At 31.8% G+C, this 20,984-nt stretch overlaps 1 protein-coding gene across 2 annotated transcripts in view; it reads right to left on the reverse strand.

Moving 5' to 3' along the window:
* Positions 1-763: 763 nt before the first annotated feature.
* Positions 764-20,984, reverse strand: part of LOC129975144 (uncharacterized) — a 44,299-nt gene continuing 24,078 nt past the window's right edge. For both annotated transcript variants that reach the window (XM_056088102.1, XM_056088103.1), the window contains 5 exons: positions 19,777-19,956; positions 11,580-11,686; positions 8,827-9,098; positions 4,822-4,982; positions 764-1,221 (listed from right to left, as the gene is read on the reverse strand). In XM_056088102.1, coding sequence (XP_055944077.1) covers positions 1,024-1,221; positions 4,822-4,982; positions 8,827-9,098; positions 11,580-11,686; positions 19,777-19,956 — 918 coding nt within the window. In that variant the 3' untranslated portion in view covers positions 764-1,023. The remainder of the gene's footprint in view (positions 1,222-4,821; positions 4,983-8,826; positions 9,099-11,579; positions 11,687-19,776; positions 19,957-20,984) is intronic.

The raw sequence follows: 20,984 nt of genomic DNA on the forward strand, positions 1-20,984 counted from the left end.
CTTAGGACAAGGTAAAGTAATTTCGAATTTTTTTTCTTAATGTTTGAAACATTTGAGGATTTTAACTGTTAAAATAATTATTTCACCCAGTTCATTGCTGTCGGCTTTTTTTTATCCAGTATTAAAATTCCCTTACCAAATTTCAATCAGTAAATGTCAGACATCGAACAATTTGGGTGATAGTCACAGCGATGGATAGAACACGAGCGTCTTTTCACATCTCTCCCATTTTATGCTCATTACACTGTTTAAATAACCAGGGAGTTATAGTTATAGTGGCATGAAGTGTTGTGTGTTAAAAGTAATTAATAATTTTTTTCATGTAAAACCCTTGATTGTTATTATATATATGTCAAGTATATTGTTAATGAAATAGTGCAGATGAAATTTCATCGGAAGAAAAAGCAGAGATATAAAGTTTATTATTATCAATTCATTCTTCAATTTTATACAGAATTCAGGATGAATCCATCCGGATCAAAAAGTATCCAAAAGGCAGAAACAGGAACTACTCCTTTCTCTTTTTTAAATCATCGACATAAAACTGATATTTCTTTTATGAATACTTTGTGTATGTATGAAACAAAATCTGATATACTATCATCCTGCAAGAATTTTAATGGAGTGTCAAAAAAAGTATGCAGTGTTGAAGAAAGTATGTAAAATCTCGTGAGGCTTCAAAACATCCAGATTTACCAGGATAAAAATGAATGTTTAATCCTTGGAAATATCAATAAAAAATCGAGCAAGGACAGAAAGATCATAAAATGTAAACCATTTTAATTTTTTATGTTTACATAATCATTATTACTTATCACAAATTCAAATAGAAACAATATAGTAAGGAAAATGTAACACATTTCCTTAAATCTATCAAAATTGAATGAATCAAAATTAAATTCATGAATAAAAATTGGCTGCAATGTCTTTGGTCCTTATAGGAAGATAAATGATTGCTGTTTTTTTATTCTAAAATATCGCGAATATTTAATTAAAGCAATATAATTATCAAAACTAAGCACATCACGCTTTTGCACGGGTTGGCCAGTATTCCTGTAAGCTGACGCCAGTGTTTTTGCTTATCCAGTCCAAGTACTTCTGTACCTTCATGTACACACCAGGCACACCTGGCTGTCCGCAGTCAATACCCCAGGATACTATACCTGCCAGAGCATAGCTTTTGTTTTTTCTGTAGCACACCAAAGGTCCACCGCCATCACCCTGTATAAAACATTTCATCTTTGAGTATATGGTTAAATAACTTTTGAAAGAGAACCACACCATTTTTATATGCTTCACTTATTTTTTCTTAATTATCATGACTTTTTAAAAGATATTTTGTCTAGTTTGTCATGAGTATCGTTATTACACTAAATAAATAATATATTATAATTGTATATGACGAAACCCGATTGTATATCGATGGAAAAATATATATGAAAGACAAGGAATAATTTTTAAAAATGGGAATTATTCTGTTTTCTATGTGCATTAACTCAAAACGTTTCGGAATCTTTTTAATATATTTCTAATATAAGTGAATGATATCGTTTCCTACCAAGCAAAGAGTATCATGTAATTGATTAGTCATAATCATTTCACACAGTTCAAATACAGGGCTTGCGTGTAGTTCATAATCACAAACATTCAATATTTTCAATAGTGGGGAAAATATCGAGTTTTCTTCAGTCCAAGGGTGTTCAAGAATACTTTCAGCGCCGTCATGCAATTACTGACAAAAAAAAAGTTTTTGAACGTCAGCGTGGGTGAGGTACAATCAATCAGATTTTAATTTCAAGAGGTAGATGCTCAATCTTTAAATTATCCTTGTTTATATGTCCCCCTATAGTCAAAATGTCATATAATAGCCTTTCCATTGCTAGCTTTTTCCCCCAGATCTCGCACCATGTAATTATTTTTTGGGTGAAGAATTTGATTAAAAGGCAGCGATTCTCAAGAAATATACTGAGAAGTTGCAAAGGCATTGGCAGATACGATAATAGGAGGCTTGTATTTGCATTTTGTATGAAAAATGGAAATCTACAGAATTGCATAAGGTAATTACTTCGAAGGAAACACCATATCCGTTCACTTTCTTCAGTTACTAAACAAGCTTTAGAACGTTGCAGTTTTAAAGAAATTAGACTAAAGCTCTTGTTTTCTTTTGAAATCGTAATACCTGGATTACTTTAAATGTTAAGCATAGAAACTTGGTATTATTCTTTTTGAAATTTGTTCATCTTGAATGCAATGTTATAAATTGAGAATTTTATTGAAATTTTAGACTACTGACTGAAATTTCCACATGAAAATTTTGTGTTTATCATCGTTAGATGATAACCAGCTTATGTCGGTCGATCAGAATGGTATTGAAGCTTATTAATTCCATTTCCTTCATTTTTTCACGCAGTATTATTAATTTTAGAAGGAAGATAGTTAAATATCTGTGACATTGAATTTATTGCACTGATTGTTTTTGACATTCAGTTCACATAAGAGGTTGTCAACTTTCAGAAGATTAATGGTTGCACAATCCAAAAAGATTAATTCAAAAGATATATCATATAGAAGTGAATAATTATATTTTCAGCTGTATATATAGAAATAATACATACGCACCATAAAAAGAATAAGTGACAAAGTTTTATTTAGATTTCTAATCGCTCTAAAATTTAGTAAATATTTATTCTGACTTGCTAGTGATAAATTTTATAATAAATTTTTAAATTTTTTTTTTTTTTTGTATATTTTCAAGATTTTTTAAAAATATTTTTTTACTTTATTAAACGTTTTATATAAGAGCATTTTTTTTATTATAAACAGAATTTGATAGAAAGAAATTATAAACAATATTTGATTTGATAAAAATATGAATTTCATGCTAAATGTTAAAGCCTATGCTACGAAACTATGATTATAAGAGATCCCATAGCAAATATAAAATGAAATATTCCTTTTTGTTTCTTTAAGATTGCTAACGGTTCCGGTGAAGTCTAGTTCATTGTTGATGCAGAGCTACAACAACTTCAAAAAATATTTATAGGTTCTTGTAGAATCTACTAACATTTTCTTATTGAGATTTCAATTATATTAGAGCATTAAAATTTAAAAATTAGAACTCATAGTGAATCATGTCTTAGAACCAAACTTTAGTTGCGAAAATACATTATTCTACGAAGGAATTCTTTGTAAAACTCTTTACCTGAGTCTGATTAATATCCTGTTTTAAATTTACACGAATACTGTTTAAAGATGGCCTCAGTGTTTTGAATTGTCAATAGATAACATTTGAGCTATGAACTTATTCTCCAAACTTCCACACCACACTAGTGGGAGGGTAGTTCGAAATCAGATTTACCTTGCACGAGACCAGCATACATCATGGATCTTTGTGAAATCGAATCTTCTATTTGCCATCGAAGTTGAGATAACACATTCCTTATTACAGTTACGATATCTTTGCAGTGCTGAACGACACTTAGGATATTGAATAACTTCGTGAAGACATTGTGTACTCACTTGAGGCCATAACTTATAAGAAAGATTATTAGTCCTGGCGGTTCGTAATTCAATCAAAAGAGCACGTCCAGTTAAGTTTTTTTTAATAGTTAGGGCAATTTCTTTTCATGTAGGGGATGCAAAACTTGGCAATACAGTCACAATAAAAAATTAGGAACTGAATCTCTTTCAATTCAATTTTGAACCATTTTTCTGTCTTTTTTACTTTCTCGTATACGAAGTGTAGAAAGAGAAAATACTAAAATCATCAAAAAATTTGAATTCGAGATTTTGTCGAATCTTCCCGTTTCCGATCTCCCCAGATTCGAAAAACACATTTTTGGAAATATGTCGTTCTGTGAACATGATAATTCAAAAAGGCTTTAAGTCAAATGGATGGAATTTGGCGTATGGTCTTTACGCCAAATTTTGAAAAAAAAAATCCATTTTGTCAATCTGGCTGTACAGATACATTAATACGATAACTAAATAAACGAAGAAAGGCAAATGGATAAAATTTGGTGCATACACAGACTCAACATTTAAAGTGCAGGTATAAATCAAACTTGGAATCAAATCCGCACGGGGGGGCTGATCGTCTGTTGGTCTGTACCTTCACAGGCATTTAAGCACGATAACTCAAACATGCAATAATTTAAATAAATAAAATTTGGTGTGTCATTCTGTGTCAGATTTTGGTTTTAATCGGTTAGAAGATAATGTGCAAAATATTCACGTGGTTTGCTAGTGCTTGTGTATTAACCGCATCCCGGCGATTAAAAGCAGAAAAATATCGCCAAAAATCATACCTTTATAGCTCTTTCATAATAATGATCTGTCAGTGAGGTGCGGTTAATAATACAAAATATTAGGAAGTACGCGAAAAAGTTTCGGAGGAACATCTCCTGCTTAATATTCACTAAAATCCATTTTCTTACTCTTCTTTTTTTTAATCATTTCTCAAATATTTACGAACAGAAAATATTTTTTTCTTATTATAATATTTTCTTTCTTTGAAATCTTTTAGGTATTTCAATTATTCAAAGAATAACGGTTTTTTCAAAAGAGAACAAAAATATTTTAAAATTCATTTTTATATCAGTATTTTTGTATTAATATTCACAACTGTCATGAATGTATTGAATTCTACTCATTCAATATTTTTGCAGTACAGAAAATGTAACTTCTGACATTCTATGCAAGCATTTTAATGCAGTGAAAGTATGGAGGAACTTAATTTTAACATTCCTTTTTTTTTAAGCAGATAAGCCACCACAGTTAATTTTTAATTTCTGAATTTAAAACTTAATACATATTTCCCACCTTGCAAGAATCCAATCCGTATTCTCCACCAGCGCACAAGAATCCTTCATGTAATTGGAAAAATCGACCTAATCTGGTTTTTCGCAGCATTTCTTCACACTTGTAATCGTCAATGACCTGCAGGGCGACTTCTTTCATAATGTTGGAGAAGGTGCCGCCCTCTGTTGGAAGAGAAAACAATAAAAAACACTATAAAATTGTTATAAAATTTGAGAAATTTCACTGAACCGTTTTTTTAATTTTTGATTTTTTCTTCTTATTTTTTATATTTCATGAAATTATGGTTGGTGATTATTAAATTACTTGTAAGTTACTGCTTATTCTGAGCGTTGTGTTAATTCAATTGATTCTTAAATAATGGAACAAAGAATTTCTTTTTGTTAATATTGAATTAAATCAACTATTTCAAACTGCAATGATTCTTTCTTTAGAATAGAACACAAAGGTAAGACAAAGGCAAGAAAGCATGAAAAAAAAAGAGAGAAAAATATTTAAAATTATAAAATTATTGAAATCAAAGCATATAATGCTGCATAATAAATTTCTTTAAAATACAGGGTGGCCATAAACTAACTTTTCCTGTTTGTCTGCATCTGCATCTAAAACGAATGAACGAAATGAAACTACATTTCATGTACAGACTGTGGAAAACATGGAAAAATAAATTCCGCAGAAAGAAATAGTAGCAAAAGTTGCTGATAGGGAAAATACTGGCGCTGTGGGAGAACAGGTATAAATGAATTCATGGGATCATGGAATCTTTTATTCATCAATATTAGGGACCCCTGGGTGCCGTGCAACATTTTCAATATTCTGACCTTCCTTGTCTATAACATATGTTGTTGTTGTTGTTACTTACGGCACTTTACAAGCCCGTTGACAGATCTGTCAACGATTTAAGCGTCTCTTGTTTTTTCAGTAGCTCCAACTAGGGCCAAGAGTACGACTAGCAACTTCATGCGTCACATTCGCTTGCACAACCCCTTTTTACGGGGGGGGGGGGCACATTCACACATCTCACAGATAGAACACAGAAGAAGAACCATGCCCGAACCGGAACTCCTAGATAACGGGGAAGACACGCTATCCCTAGGCCAGGACGCCGGTGTACAACATATTGCAACGGTGTATGACGTTCTCTACTGCTGCTTGTAAACTGTCCGTTTCGATGTTCATATCAGCCCGTCTTATGTTCTGTTTTAAGACGAACAGGTTTGCTTAAGAGCAGCCACGGCATTACGCATTCTAATGTAGAACAGTTTTACCGATAAAGCACGCTGAGGTAAGGTAGGGTCCATATTAAGCATATATCAAAAGTCAATCACGAACAGTAGGTAAGAACATATCAGTTGTCAAAAACAAACTGCTAATTGGTCATTTGCTATTCTCTTTTTACAAGGAATGCGTAGTGCTGCTGTTATACAGACACTATAAATTTTACATAATCCTTCTCGATATTCGAATTTCCTCGTTCGTACGTTACAGCAGCGCTAATATTTCCTTATTGGCAATTTTTAGTACTTTTTTTCTTCGGAATTCCTCGTCCCATGCCCTCCACAGTCTGTATATGAAATTTGGTTTCATTTCGTTCATTAGTTTTAACTGTAGAAGTCTCCAAACAGGGAAAGTTATTTTATGGCCACCCTGTGGATAGATGGTATAATAATTGAAATTGTAGATATATTAGGTAAAATATTTTTTAAATGATACAAAATGCAAATATCAAACAAAGTAATTTTTAGTATTTTTGGAATTTTAAAAATGAGCAAAATGATAGCATTCAATACGATACATCTCATTCTTTTTGCATTCAAATTTCAAGACAGCATTCAACAAAATTCAGAGGAAATAGCACTGAGAGAAGCTGTTTATTACAACTCTTTATTAATATAAGAGCTTTATTTATAACGGGTTGTAATTTTTGAATTTCGAAAAGCATCCCAAAATATTTCTAAAATGCAGTGGTAGTTTGTGCAAAATCACTATGAGGGGTAGGAGAGCAGTGTGAATGGTGCTGCAATTCAGTGATGATTTCTGCATAGTTTAAATTAAGCCCTTTCCATTTTGAAATGTTTATTAATAAGTTAATGAACAATTATTGTTATATTTTTGGTTTAATAATCATTTTTTAATAAAAGTTTTCAATTAAGAAACTATTATTTTTATTTAATAATAACTAAGAAATTTTTTAAATAAATGTTCGTACTTATTCATTTAAATCCCTTATTCTCGTTTATGAGGATTTAGAAAATAACGATTGAAAATTTAAAAAAACATATTTAAAGTTCCCACTTAAAATAGATAAATACGTAAAGGTCAAATTATAGAGAAAAGATTAAAATATTTTCCTTAAAGTTTAAAAGATTATCAAATCATGCGAAAACACATATTTAAGGAGAGGCAGAAACCTATTCGATGAATTTCATTCAAATTTGATATTGATTCATAATTGCGGAAATAAGACTGACATATAATTCCCTTCTCTATTTGGTTTTGTTGTTTTATTTTCATATGTAAAAAGTGATCGGGAAATTCCTTTAAATTCAAAACGGCATCTTATATAGCCAGGGAAATGACTTATACCTTTAGTACAATGGTTATGCAGAATTTATAGAATTGCATTTTATATGAATTTTCCTTTTTTGGTAAAAGCTCTGCAAACCAAAATTTATTTATCATCCTTCACATTTTTACTTTCTCATATCGAAGTACAGAGAAAGCGTTGCAATCACCAAAAAATTTGCCCTCGAGATGATTTTGACGAATCACTATGTTGTAGACCACCACTCTGAGAACGGAAAACGCAATTTTTAGAAATGTCTCTTTTTGACAAATATAGCTCAAACATTTTGAGTTCGATGGATGAAATGTGATATACGGTCTTTATAACAAATTTGTAGACTTTTGTCAAACTTTGAGCAAAATTCGTTCTGAGGACGTCTGTCTGATCGCTTGTTCAAATGCAAATGAACAGAATGACTAGATAGTGAAAATTCGATATACAGATTTAGCATCCATAATGTTAACACCTGTCAAATATTGAGCCAAATCCAACTAAGGGTTAATCGTACTTTGGTTTTTACTTTCAGAAACATGTAATAAAAAAGCAGAGATTTAAATATATCAAATTTAGTATGGTGCAGCTGTAGTTTTTTGCCAAAATTTGGCTTCAATTGGTTACGAAAAATGCATTTACAACACAAATTCGATTTTCATATACTATGAACAGCATGCTTGAAATCAATCGCAAAGAAACTTACGAAAGATCAGATGATAAATTTAATAAAAATGCTAAACTCATGCTAAAGATTAATATTTTATAGGTATTGTAGGCAAATGTCATGCAAGGCATTCTCTGGAGTTTAGTTTAGATTAGTTACATTAACGATCCGTTTTAAAGCAACACTAGGCCTTTTGAGGATGGACCTCGTCATTTCGAACCGCGGTCAGATGACGAGGACGACACCTAAACTAGTGCCCACTTCTCCAAACTTCCATACCACACTAGTGGGAGGATGTTTGTCCCCGATAGATGTAACGTGCACCAAACCAGCTTACACGACGGTTCTTCGGTGGAATCGAGTCTCGAACCTGAAAACCTCCAGTTCGGACCCCGAAACTTTACCACCAGGGCGCTGTGGTCCAGTGTCCTATGGAATAAAACTTTTATTAGGATTAACTAATAGTTATCTCTAGTACGAATTTACTCCTTAGTAGAATTTTCATTTTGAAGTAAGCTGTTTCAATGAATTTGTTATTTCATGCGATTGAAAAACGCGATATGAAACGTTTTTGAGTTTCCATATTAATCATTTAACAACTTAAAAAGTCAATAATCTAGTCGAACCACTTGGTAGCCAAAGACAACCAATTTAATGTAAATATGTATATCTGGTGGTAAAATCATATGCCAGACATATAGATAGAAGCAAATAGATAGATTTCAATGGAGTTTTGCTTACTATGATTAGCAAAATCTACTGAAAGCTGTCCTTTCTTACTTACTATATGCATCTTTGCCCCACCCTGTGACAACGCAGTTCTGCCCAGAGAAGATCTCGTCGTATTCTGGCAGACAAACGGTGTCGATGTGCGGGGCGAAGAGAACGGGTTCCTCGAGTCTCAGGAGAGCGATGTCGTTCCAGAGACTGGTGTTTCGGAAGTCGGGGTGGACGATGATCTTGGACACCTTGTAGTCTTCGTGGGCCAGAAATTCAGTCGTGGTTTGAGTATCCCATTCACCGAGTCTGACTTTCAGTGGGTATTCGTTGTATTTGCTAAGAGAAAAAGATGAAGATTTGAATGAGTCATTCAAATCAAGAGAAAGAAATTACATTAAACACGACTCTTCCTTACTATGTGTGTTGTGGCAATGAGTTTCTTTAGAATGTTTTAGATAAAAGCCTTAGATCGTCAATTGCCACCAATAAATGCGTCAGCAAAATATGTAATTCATAGTTAGGCTTCCTTACCCTATAGTATGACCACAATATCTGTGGAGGAATCGGCACTGTGTACCACTATTTAAAGTATGTATAGAAACCTCAGAACTAAAAAAGAATCAAAAAATTGAAAATGACTTAAGCTTAATACTAATGGTGCCAGAAAATCTTAAAATACTGAAAGCCATGATGTTGAAACAGTTGAAGATAATGACCATTTGTTGATGATGTCAACAGTTTTAAACAAAAGCTTAAAAGTGTTTGCCTTTTTTCTGTTGTGGGGTCTACATTTAGGGGAATACGGAGAATTTTGAGAAGTGTTGACCTGCCGCTCGTGAAACAGGATAACAAGTGTAAGGGAAGGTCAAAGGATGAGGAGGAAGGTCAAAGATTGATCACCTGTAGCTAAGGGCCAACCGCCAGAAGAGGATGGTAGTTCGGAAAATTTGCCACTAATATGGATGGATTACGATAAAGACAGCAGTCGGGCACAAAAAATCCTGTCGATACTGCTTCGTTCAGTGATGCCAGGGTGGGTGGCTGTACACAAGAATTATGACCACAATTGTGTGCTAATGTGTCAAAACTGTTAACCAAATATGACTAATGAAACGGGCGGTTTGTATAAAAATTTAGATTTTGTAATTTTTTAGAAGCACTTTAATCGACTCAATCAACATAAAATATAATTATTTATATCATTTAAGCATTTTTCTAACAGCAATTACATGCCTATCTTCAACTGTTTAGCAAGTAACTATTGCATCACAATTAGAACGAACACTCTTTAAATGCAGGATGGTTAAAATTAAGCAGAGACTCGCAGCTCCATTTCTACATAATAGATATGAATGAAATTTCATATATTTGTTGCCTACACAATATGGCCGAAGTTTCTATCATAAAAAAAAAAATAGCTTGAAAGTTTGCAAATGATTGTGCTGCATTAAAACTATATACCAATGAGTAAGTCGTTTAATTTTGCTATAAAAGCGATAGTATGATTCGAAGAAATCATTCACTCGCATTGAAAATTCCGCTAACAAAGGGGGAGCCCACATTGATCATAAAGATGCTTCAGCGGAACTTCGTACTTACCTGCGGATGAAAAGCTTAAGGCAAGGACCCACGTCCGTAATGCAGTTAAATGCATGATATGCAATCCTAGACTGATTACTCCGATTCGCCCGAAGGCACACGGAAAAACTTGAATGACCGGACTGCCGCAACAGTAACTCTGGCGGGAACTGTGGTTGAGTCCTAAGAGCCATCACCGGCCACGGTACAACCCTTTCCTTGGGAAGTACGTCCCTCCATCGATGGCAACCTTTTCGTATACCCACAAGGATGGCGAGAACCAAACGCCATGCCGGAAGCTTCTCATCTTCAATTACGAGGTACCCTTCCCCGTGGGACAGGCATGGTTTACTAATTGAAGAAACTGGTTATCTAGATATTGTACCAGGAACCGGACGATATGCAACAGAGCCAACAATTGCTGAGTAAGTGGCAATTGCAACAGTTGAAGTATCTAGGAGTTTTTCAAATGTTACTGTAAATAGCGTCTCAATAGCACGTGCACTGGAGATTGTGTGGGCAAAATTCTTTTCCGTTAGGGTTATCTCTCAAATCGGATTTATCAAAGTCGTGCAATTAAAGAAGCGATCTTGAAATGCAGCATTATTCGAATCGTCCCCTTCTTTCTTACTGAAATGTTGTGTGTTGTCATTGATAATGTAGTGGTAAGCTTTCAGCATATTTTTGACCGACTAGGTATGGTTATACAAGCTTCTTTTATTTTTAACTGTTAGTTTATTTTCATTTCGTAAGAGCACATGTTAACAAAATTCCAAACTATTTTTTTTTCAAGCAGAAATCTTAGCCCCATGGTCTAAGTAACAAATGTATGAATTTTCATTCGGATACATTCTGTAGAAAATATGAGAATCTTTGAGTATCACCAATTTAAATTTAACCACCGTGTACGAACTAATGCATTAGAAGCTTAATCTTTTTGGTTGAAAAAAACTCTGCTTTCCTTAATACAAAATCTTTCATGATTGCGATTGTAAATATGTGCAGGAAAATCGGTGAAATTCGCACATTCAAAATAAAAAGGAGTTAATGAAATAAGAATAAATAGTTAGTTAATTGTTCAGAAACTATTTCTCTAGATGCTCGAGGTAATTACTTAATATCTAATGCTGAGTGCATGCTCATATTATATTGCAAATTAATTGAAGTATTGGAAACAATTGGTTATTAATTCACCAAACTATTGTTTATGCGCAAGAAAAATACAAAGAAAGTACTTACTATAAATGGAATACGCAGTGTGCAACAGTTAGGACATGGTATTTATCAATGAGAACTCCTCCACATTGGAAGATATTGACTTTACCTTCGGCTTTCAGGACGGCTGCCTGTAAGTCAAAATTAAATGAATGCGTTAAAAAGAGTGTATAACAATATAAAAATACGAATGTAATTCAATTTTTGAGGAGGATTTTTTTTCATAGTGGTAAATAATTTTTATATATGCTTGCTCTAACGATATATAACAATTGCTTAAACAATCGGTTGGCGTCTTTTTATTTTCATAAGTTTGTTTATCTATTGGTTAGCACAATAAATGAACACAAGTACCTAGTTCAGTTGAACAACGGATAATCATTATATTTTCAACCTTAGGACATAACGAGATATTTTCATTCCCAATTGGCATCAGTGGTTTAATAAGAATAGACATCCCTAGGGCATGAGAATATATTTTAACTTCTCATGACTTTTTCTTGTTAAAAAGTGATATAAATGTGCTAATGTTTTCTCTCCATCGGGCCAGGGGTATCTAAATATCCCATTGCGTGAAATCACTAAACCACTGGTATGCAAATCTAAGCACAAGAAACTATGCCAGTTATTTGTCCACTCAAATTAATTCATTTCTTTGCCTATTAATACCAGAAGACAAAAATTTTTACATATTTAAAATTCACTGCTATAAAAAGTATTTTATCACTTCTTATTGAGTCTAAGCTCTCCATTCATGTCATGCGATGTGTAGAATGTGAAGGCGGTGAGGCCCGGTGAATCATAGAAGCAGTTGCCGGTAATGTGTCGAATTAAAATAGAAGGCTCTGTACTAGTAGTTTATATATGTTTACACACTGCAATGCATGTTTCAAGAATTTATGGGAGAAAAAGTAAATTAAAGGATATAAATTGCTCACATTTTTACATGAATTCTGTAATGCCTAACTTAAATGCAAGAAATATAAACAAAACTTTAACGTAAATCGTAGCCTAATTCTTAAGAAAATTGACACAAACTGATTTTATTTTTAAATAATAATTCTATAAATTTTTCTGATAAATGGAAAGATGGACAGATATGGAAATGGAAAGGCAACCCTAAGATAAGAGTCAAAACTTGCAATTTTTAGGTTTTGAAAAAGTCCCTGACCCCTTAACTGTTTTATTTTCTTTACTATCTAATAAGATGACACCTACTATTTTGGGAATATTTTCTTATTTTGATTCAAACGGAAATCCATTGAATTTTTGACTTATCTATGTATTCGGCGTCATTTTAATACTGTATTATAATTGTTATGACTAGTTTCTTTTTCGCTTACAACTATCAAAATTCGATAAATCGATGCACTTATGGCACTTGGGCAAAACAGTTAAGCGATTAATAGATGACTGCTTCTGCAATGCCTTGCCTTTCTCATTTAATTATGGTAAAAGAAAACTGGTCCGGATAGTACGGAAACCGGATACTCCCGAACCGATTACTCGAGAGAGTACTGTATATCACTTAATAACATCGCAATCTTCTCAGTAATGAGTCTCCCATTTAGTTTGAAAATGGGAATTTTATCTGACATTTAGAGTGAAGAGCTCTATTCACTTACAGGACCATTAGCTGAATTAGCTTTTAGTAATTTTTTATCAGCAGTTTTCAAGAAATAAAGTGACCAAGATGAAAACTAGAATTCCTCCTCGTGATAAATAAAGTTAGTGACCAAATTCGTGTGCACGTGTCAAGGAAGTAAACTTAAAATTCGTATTCCAGAATTTTGAGAAAAAGCGTTTTATATCATAATTATTTAAATTATTGTTAAAAATATAGAATATTTAGGTGATTTGGGAAATGTGCATAGGAAGATGCCTTTAATGAGGCCATCCTATTTAATACATTTTTACTTTCTTGTATACCAAGTACAGAGAAAGCATTGTAATCGTTAAAAAGAACTCGAACTCGATATTTTGACGAGTATCCATGTTTAACCCCCCCCCCCCCTAGTTCGAAAAACACAATTTTTGCATTATGCCTGCCTGTCTGCTTTGTCTTTTGAAACAAAGATAGTTCAAAAACACTTTTAGTTAGACGGATGGAATTTGGGATAATCTTTACCGCGCATTTGTAGATTTTTATCGAATTTTTAACAAAATCTATTCAGAGGAAGTGCGTCTATCCATCTATTGGAATGTAAATTAACACGATATCTACAAAAAGAAGAGAGTTAGACGGATAAAATTTGGCATCTTTAGTATAGACCCCCTACCAAATGTTGAGCCAAATCCAACAAGGAATTGAACATCTATCGGTCTGTACTTTCAGAAGCGTGTCAACGCGGTAGTTCAAAAACGCAATGACAAATTTCAAATTTGGTACCGGATTTTGTGACTACAATTATAGCTGTGAATCAAATTTTGGTTTTAGCCGATTGGAGAAAGTGTTTAAAACACAAAATCGCCTTTATTATGCGTAAAAGTTTTGGGGTGTAAAATTCCTTCTTAATGGCATTCTTTTCTTTGATTCATTTTTTTTTTGTATTTTTTTTTTTTTTTTTTGGAAACATCAAATTACAATTTGAATCAAATTTCCCTCATCCGCACCTTTGTCGCTTGCTTCCATATAAGAATGCTAATAATAATGGACGACCAAAAATGATGATATACAATGAAATGTTTGCAACTAGTACCAATAAATATACTTGAAATATCAAGAACTATCTTAACCGAACAAGAACTATCTTAACGGTCTGTAATCTAACACTCCAGTTTTTTTGATTTTTAATATTTATATTTTCTTATAATAATTTCGGAAATTATCATCTGTGAAAAATTTGCGTTTTCGCATGAATTAAAATTTAAAAATAATATTTATTTGGTGTGTTATTTTGATGTTTTTGGACGTTTTTATTGGCACATTCCAAATTCTCAAGCCATATTTTGTGATCTATTTTTCATTTATATTCTCGTATATTAGTGAAATTATTTATTCTTCATGACAGTATAATATTTCGGTAATTTTAAAGCTTTTAATCATCCATTAATATATTAATTTAACAGAGATAGCGGCTTCAGGAAATAATATAACACATGAATTTTCAGTTTCTGCAGCATTTGTAAATATAAATTGTGAAATATATTAAAGATTAGAAAATAGAAAATAATAAATATAAAATAATAATAATAAATATATACAAGAAAATCTCTTAAACATTGCTTTATCTGTGTAACAAAAAGTAGGGATTAATATTTCTTTTATTTAAAATTAAATATTGTTTTAAAAATAAAAATTAAGAAATTATAAAAATAATTTAAAAAATTTAATCATTGATTAGAAAATGACATGTGTGAACTAGAATATTCCCTATTTGAGCATAATATTAAATACATACGTTTTATATAAAGCAGAATTTTCATTCTTAGAAATCTAGAATATTAAAATAAGGCATTTTTAATACGAAATTTTCTATGATTATCTAAAATATGGATTATTAAGCAATAACGTCATAGTGTTTAATTGCAGTTGAAGTCTGGTGTTTGACATTCTTTTCCTCAAGTCCTAATGATTAGCATTAAAACAAATAATGACTAAACAATAGAAAATATAAAAATTCTTCTGAAAATGCTTTTGTCAGTCATAAAAAAAGGAAAAATAATTGTTATCAAAAATTCTTTCGCTCGAAACAGGAATCCAGAAACTAGGAAACTTCAGAAGAAGTCTATAAAATCAAAATAAATGTCATGCGAAGCAAAAAATTCATGAGCATTTATTATGTAAAGATTAGAAAACGTAAATGTGATCAAAATTACACATTGATTCTTTTCTGTGCCTTATGTTTTGGCTTCTTTCTTCTCCAGATTTTTGATAATAGATTTTAAAAATAAACCAATAAAAATGGATCTTTTAAAGTTTTTAAGTTATTGTTTTTTTTTATTCACGGATTATAAAATTTATCTTTATAATGTCCTGATTAAAGTAAAGAAATACAGAATATTTTTCTAATGTACGATTAGCAAAGTACATTTTCGATTGACAACTTTTGTACATAATTATATTAATGATCATAAGTAAAATTTCACCCCTGTAATGTTTGGAGCTTAATGAAGTTTAAGACATGGAGAATTCACAAAATATCGAAACTGCATTTTTCTTATATTATAGCATTCTCTATAAAGACATTTTGTACACAAAAAATAATCCACAATAGTGGTATCCTCCAAACTTTCTCGCATACACCCTGATGAGACCTTTCATCATATAAAAATTGGAGATTTTATAGAAGGCCGTGACACCGAATTCTATTTTCAATTATCAGCCTTTTATTTCGTAAAGAAAACCGAGCAAGAGCTTTGAAGTCTTTTTGTCGATTGATGAAGAGCTCCAATTTTAGTAGTTTCAGTTATCCTTGTTGATTTATGACTTTTGGATGCATGCGAATATACAGATAAATCCATTACAGGTATAGTTCAAAATCTGATGCGACTTTAGATTTTAAAACGGCGTAACACATTTACACTTTTCCACTTTGTAATTATCTGTGAGAAACAGACAAATTCCCTGTGAATTAATTTTATTAAAAATTTAATAGAAAACTACAAATGTAGTTAAAAGAGCAAAATTTTTGGTAATAAGTATACCAAATTTCCTCTGTTTAATTCGAAGCATTTTTTTAATCATTATGTCCACAGACAACCAGATTTCCATAAAAGAAATATTCGATCCAGGGAAGTCTGCCAATAGAGATTTTCCAAAATCCCGCTTTGGAAAGTTTTGACAATTATAATACATGTGTGAGAAATCTTCATTTTCTGATTCAGAAACCCATTGTGCTTTGCGCTTGTGCCAGGAGGAGCTCATTTAGTACAAAAAGGGGTGAGAGGAACGTTAATAGCGTGAATTCAGATTATTCGCGGAATTAGGAGGTGTATAACAACTGGCCATTTTTCTGCGTACCGCTTCTTAGCGAAAAACAATCGTTAAAAAGTGCCAGTTTCAGGAACCTGAAACGAATAGTACATATAATCAGAAAGCAATACGTAAACAAATATGTAACACCGATGAAATTGCAATATACTCCAAATTCTCACGAATGGCATTTGTGATTCACCACCATGATAATTTGAGAAAAGATTTAAAAAAATAGTATCATTATAAAAAATACCTGATATTTCTTTCTAAATAAAAAATGATACATTATAAAGAAAGACGGTCATTTTCTGATTACGTTCACTTGAAAAACAAAAAAGGAAAAAGAAAAGTGACGTTTGAGGACTTTTTGGCAAAGACAAAGAATATGAGGAAGATCCTCCTTTGTCATAAACATAAATTATCTGCACGAATACTTTCGTTTTTCATCAATGATTTATGAATATAAATCGGCAATGGCAATAAAATATGTCTCTGCTCAAACTGATTTAAAGTTCATGTAATAAAGAAATGGCATTTTCCTTCACTTCCTTGTTTTTCTTACCCGCATTATTTAAAGGTTAAAATAGAATCGTTTATCTCCGTTTCATTTATATCAATATTTTTTGGAGGTGGAATTCTTTTCCATTTCTCGAATGCAAGTACAAAATGATATAATTTCTATATCATGTTATTCTTATACAAAATAATTTTAAATTCATAACGTTTTTGAACCGTAAGTTATTGAAACCAGGTTGATCCCGTGTTTGCCACGTGAATATAATTTTTTGAAAGAAAAAAATAAATAATGGTTGAAAATATTTGACGATATTGTTCAGATTTTAAGAAAACACCAGCAACATGTTATTCGCTTACGGTTTGTCTGAAGAATTCTAAAACTGTATCGAGTAATCGAATAATAACGGTTGAACTGAAGTTCGTAATTCTGATCTATTCTGTTGAATTCACATTTATTTGGAAAACTCTATATGTCATCGATTTTCACACTTATGGGTGCTATAAGGAAATAGAAATGGATTAACGATGGGATCAAGAAATGAAATGACGGTTGCATTTCAACATTTTCCAACTTAAAACAATCCTCTGTGTTTTTAAATCAGCGCTTCATTACTTGATTCAAAAAGGCTTCAAATAAATATACTCCTTTTTCTTCATAGAGTCGCTATGTAAAATTTGACCTATTCCAAAAATCCAGTCAAGGCATCAAATCGAATTATTCTTTTTATATTATGGCGGTGATGAAGTGGAAGAATTGTAAAAAGAAAAAATAAATCATCCTCTAGAGGCCATGTAAGGAAGATGAGTAGTGCAAGAAGAACTTGTAAGTATTTTTTATATTAAGTTTTTTTAATAACTAGTTCAAAATTTTAATGAATTTTAAGAGGTTTTAAAAGGGATTCATTTATGTGTGTAGTCAACAAATTAAAATAATTGGCGATTATAATAATTTTTTGAATTCTTCTTTATAAGGGTTAGTTGAATTGAAAGAGAAAACATTTAATAAATTCAGAAAATATTTCGAATGTAGTTCAGTTATTCTCACACGCAATTTTACATCTGGCAAATTCTAAATACTTTAAAGAAATCTTAACTTTGACTGAAATGCAAAATATAACTTTAAAAAAAAATTAGATAAATAGTTCAGTAATATTAATAAATCTTTTTAAATCAGATAAATGCTAGAAATAATCGTAAAATGTAATCTTATATATTCATTATTCTTCTAATCAAGTATTCATAAATTACTGTTACGTATCATTGAAAACCAAGACCAACAAATAACTATTTTCCCCTCTTTTCTGTTTATTTCTTACAAAATAGACAAAATGGTCACAACTTTCTAAATAGAAAATATGTCAATAATAATCATAATGAAATAAAATATATCATGTAAAATAATATATCTATAACAGGAAATATTTTTTTTATTATTATTGTTTTATTTCAAGCAAGAAGAACTTCCAAGCCCTGCTTCCTCTTTCAAATTTCTGTTTCCTGTCTTTCTTCTTGATAATTTATTCTGCATAATTTTTTTTTTAATATTTAGAATTAATAATCGAGTAAACAGCGATATTTCCAATTTTAATCAATATTTTTAATTCATTTTCATTTTTTGTTACGAATTATTATTAGGTTAAAAATAGTTCTTTAAAGTTATTGCAATTGTGGGGTCGAATGTAAAAATGTCGATTAACAAAAAAAGATTTTTTTTTAAAAAAAATCCTATATCTAAATTCTTATAATTTTTTGAAATTCCATTCTTTTCCGAACTTATCACTTTCCGAACTTATCTTAGAATGCTTTTAGATGATGTTCACATATTCTTCGCATTAGCATCGTTTCTTCATGTCTTATTAAACTAGTAGATAGAGAAAACAGTTTTGAGCAACAAGAAAATAATATCCCCCATCTTTGAATGTGAAAAATTGTCTCAGTTTGAAAACTTTATGCCACTGCCAATAAAGCTTTTCAGAGCTATTCGGACACAACTTGGATGATGTTATGTTAATACTAGGTTGACGGACATTTCTTTTGTACCGATCTCTACGAACACGAGTCAATTGGACGCATGAACGAATATATATATTTAAAGAAAAACATCCACTTAGAAAGCAAAATAATTAAACACTACAGATAAAAAAATGAAAATATGAGATATATATTTATAGAACGTTTTCATTATTCAATAATATTTTAATACATTACTTCAATATTCCACATTTATTCCTCGCATCTTTTAGACAAAAACTCAATTTTGTTTGTAAACTTTCCGCAAATAATCTTTTCACATTTTTTACAGGTGTTAATAGCAACTACAACTTTCAAAATGTTTTCGCACTCTGACGCAATTCACATTCTGCGTTCCGTTCTTTCTGCTGTTGCTAATCGGGATTGTTTCATTTGAGGTAACGGGATCGAGGTAGAGTCGGTGCATTCATCATTAATTCGCATGGGTAAAACTAATTTACTATAAATTTTATTTGCATTACGATCGCTTCAAATGGGCGCACATCCGTAGAGATAGGTATACCACATAGAGTATTTCAATATTTCGTTCAAGACTTTGATACATATTTACTTCGTTCAATGGATAAAGGCCAATACAAGAGGTAAAATAAAAATGCGAACGGTTTTTGTTCATTTTCCTTTAAAAGTTCGAAATGCGTCAAAATGACGCGTCCCGTAAACTTAGTGTTAAGGCCTTTGAGAGATGAGCGATTCAATTTCTTTACTTCATTATTTCAGCGCTGTAATAAAGTCTTAAGATTGGCAAGGAGTGCTTACCTGCCAGGGCCACTCTCCGAAATCGGCTTCTCCCTTGTTGCTTGGAGACAGAATCCTGCTGTTGATGCCACTAGGGTTGCGTACTCCACACTTGTGCTGGTAAGGTTTCACCGTAGAAGATTCGGGGGTATCGCAGCACACATGGTACGGGCCACAAGATGGGGGTTTGAACTTTCCGTCCTGAAGAAATTTGTTTCAGATTAGATACCTTCGTTTTTAATTTTGCGAATGGAAAAACGAATAGAACATTTTTTCAATGTGTGTGTGTGTAAACATATTTTTTAGCAGTTGCTTGACCGAAGAAAAGGCACTGCTGAGTTTTTAGACTCGCTTTATTCCATCCCAGGAGGCATAGTTTGCATATAAAGTATAAGTGATCAAAAATACGTCCGTCTACATCGCGATTCAAGAACAGAAGAGCAAAAGAGACTGAAATGTTTTTTTTTCCAGTTATTTTATACTATGATATTTTGATACGGATATCTTTGACTCGTTTCGATTTAGGTGGGGGGATTTTAAAAGAATGTGGTAAGCATTAACGATTTTTATCCCTTCACTCTGAGCGTGAGAACTTGTTGATTACTGAAATTTTACAGAGCTTGTATAGTAATAATTAAATAAAAAAAGATGGAATTGGATCAGGAAATAAAAGACCATTTTAGAATGAAGTTAATATGGGTTAAATTAAGATAAAAATTTGCAAATTAATTACCACTTAAATTAGATTAAGAGATATCATTACATATATATAATATAAAGAGCTAACTTATGTGGCATAGAAATCGTGCTTATAACTTATTCTAATGGCAACAAGCTAATGTGAATAAACTATCATACGAATTTCAGAATGCTTCATTGAATGTATTTATAGCTGCATTTAATTCAATGTTCCGCATACGTAATTGATGGAGGTCCAAAATAATACTAGAAATGTTCTGGAGAGTATTCACCGTAGAGAGTATAGAGGAATGCTTCTCCAATGGTTTAACATTCGGTGGTAGGAGGGAAATAAAATACATCCCGCGGATCAACAGGTAGAAGTCCAACCTCTTTCTATGGAAAGTGCAATAAGAACAAATATTTAGGAAGAGTGAAAATCTACGATAGACTCGAGGGAAATTTAAATCTCTCTTTTCGGAATAGAAAAATACTTGAATGTTTAAAAGATGAAATTTATAAATGGAAAGCACTCAAACAAAAATTCGCAA

Source organism: Argiope bruennichi, chromosome 7, assembly GCF_947563725.1.
Source record: "Argiope bruennichi chromosome 7, qqArgBrue1.1, whole genome shotgun sequence".
Taxonomy (NCBI): Eukaryota; Metazoa; Arthropoda; class Arachnida; order Araneae; family Araneidae; genus Argiope; species Argiope bruennichi.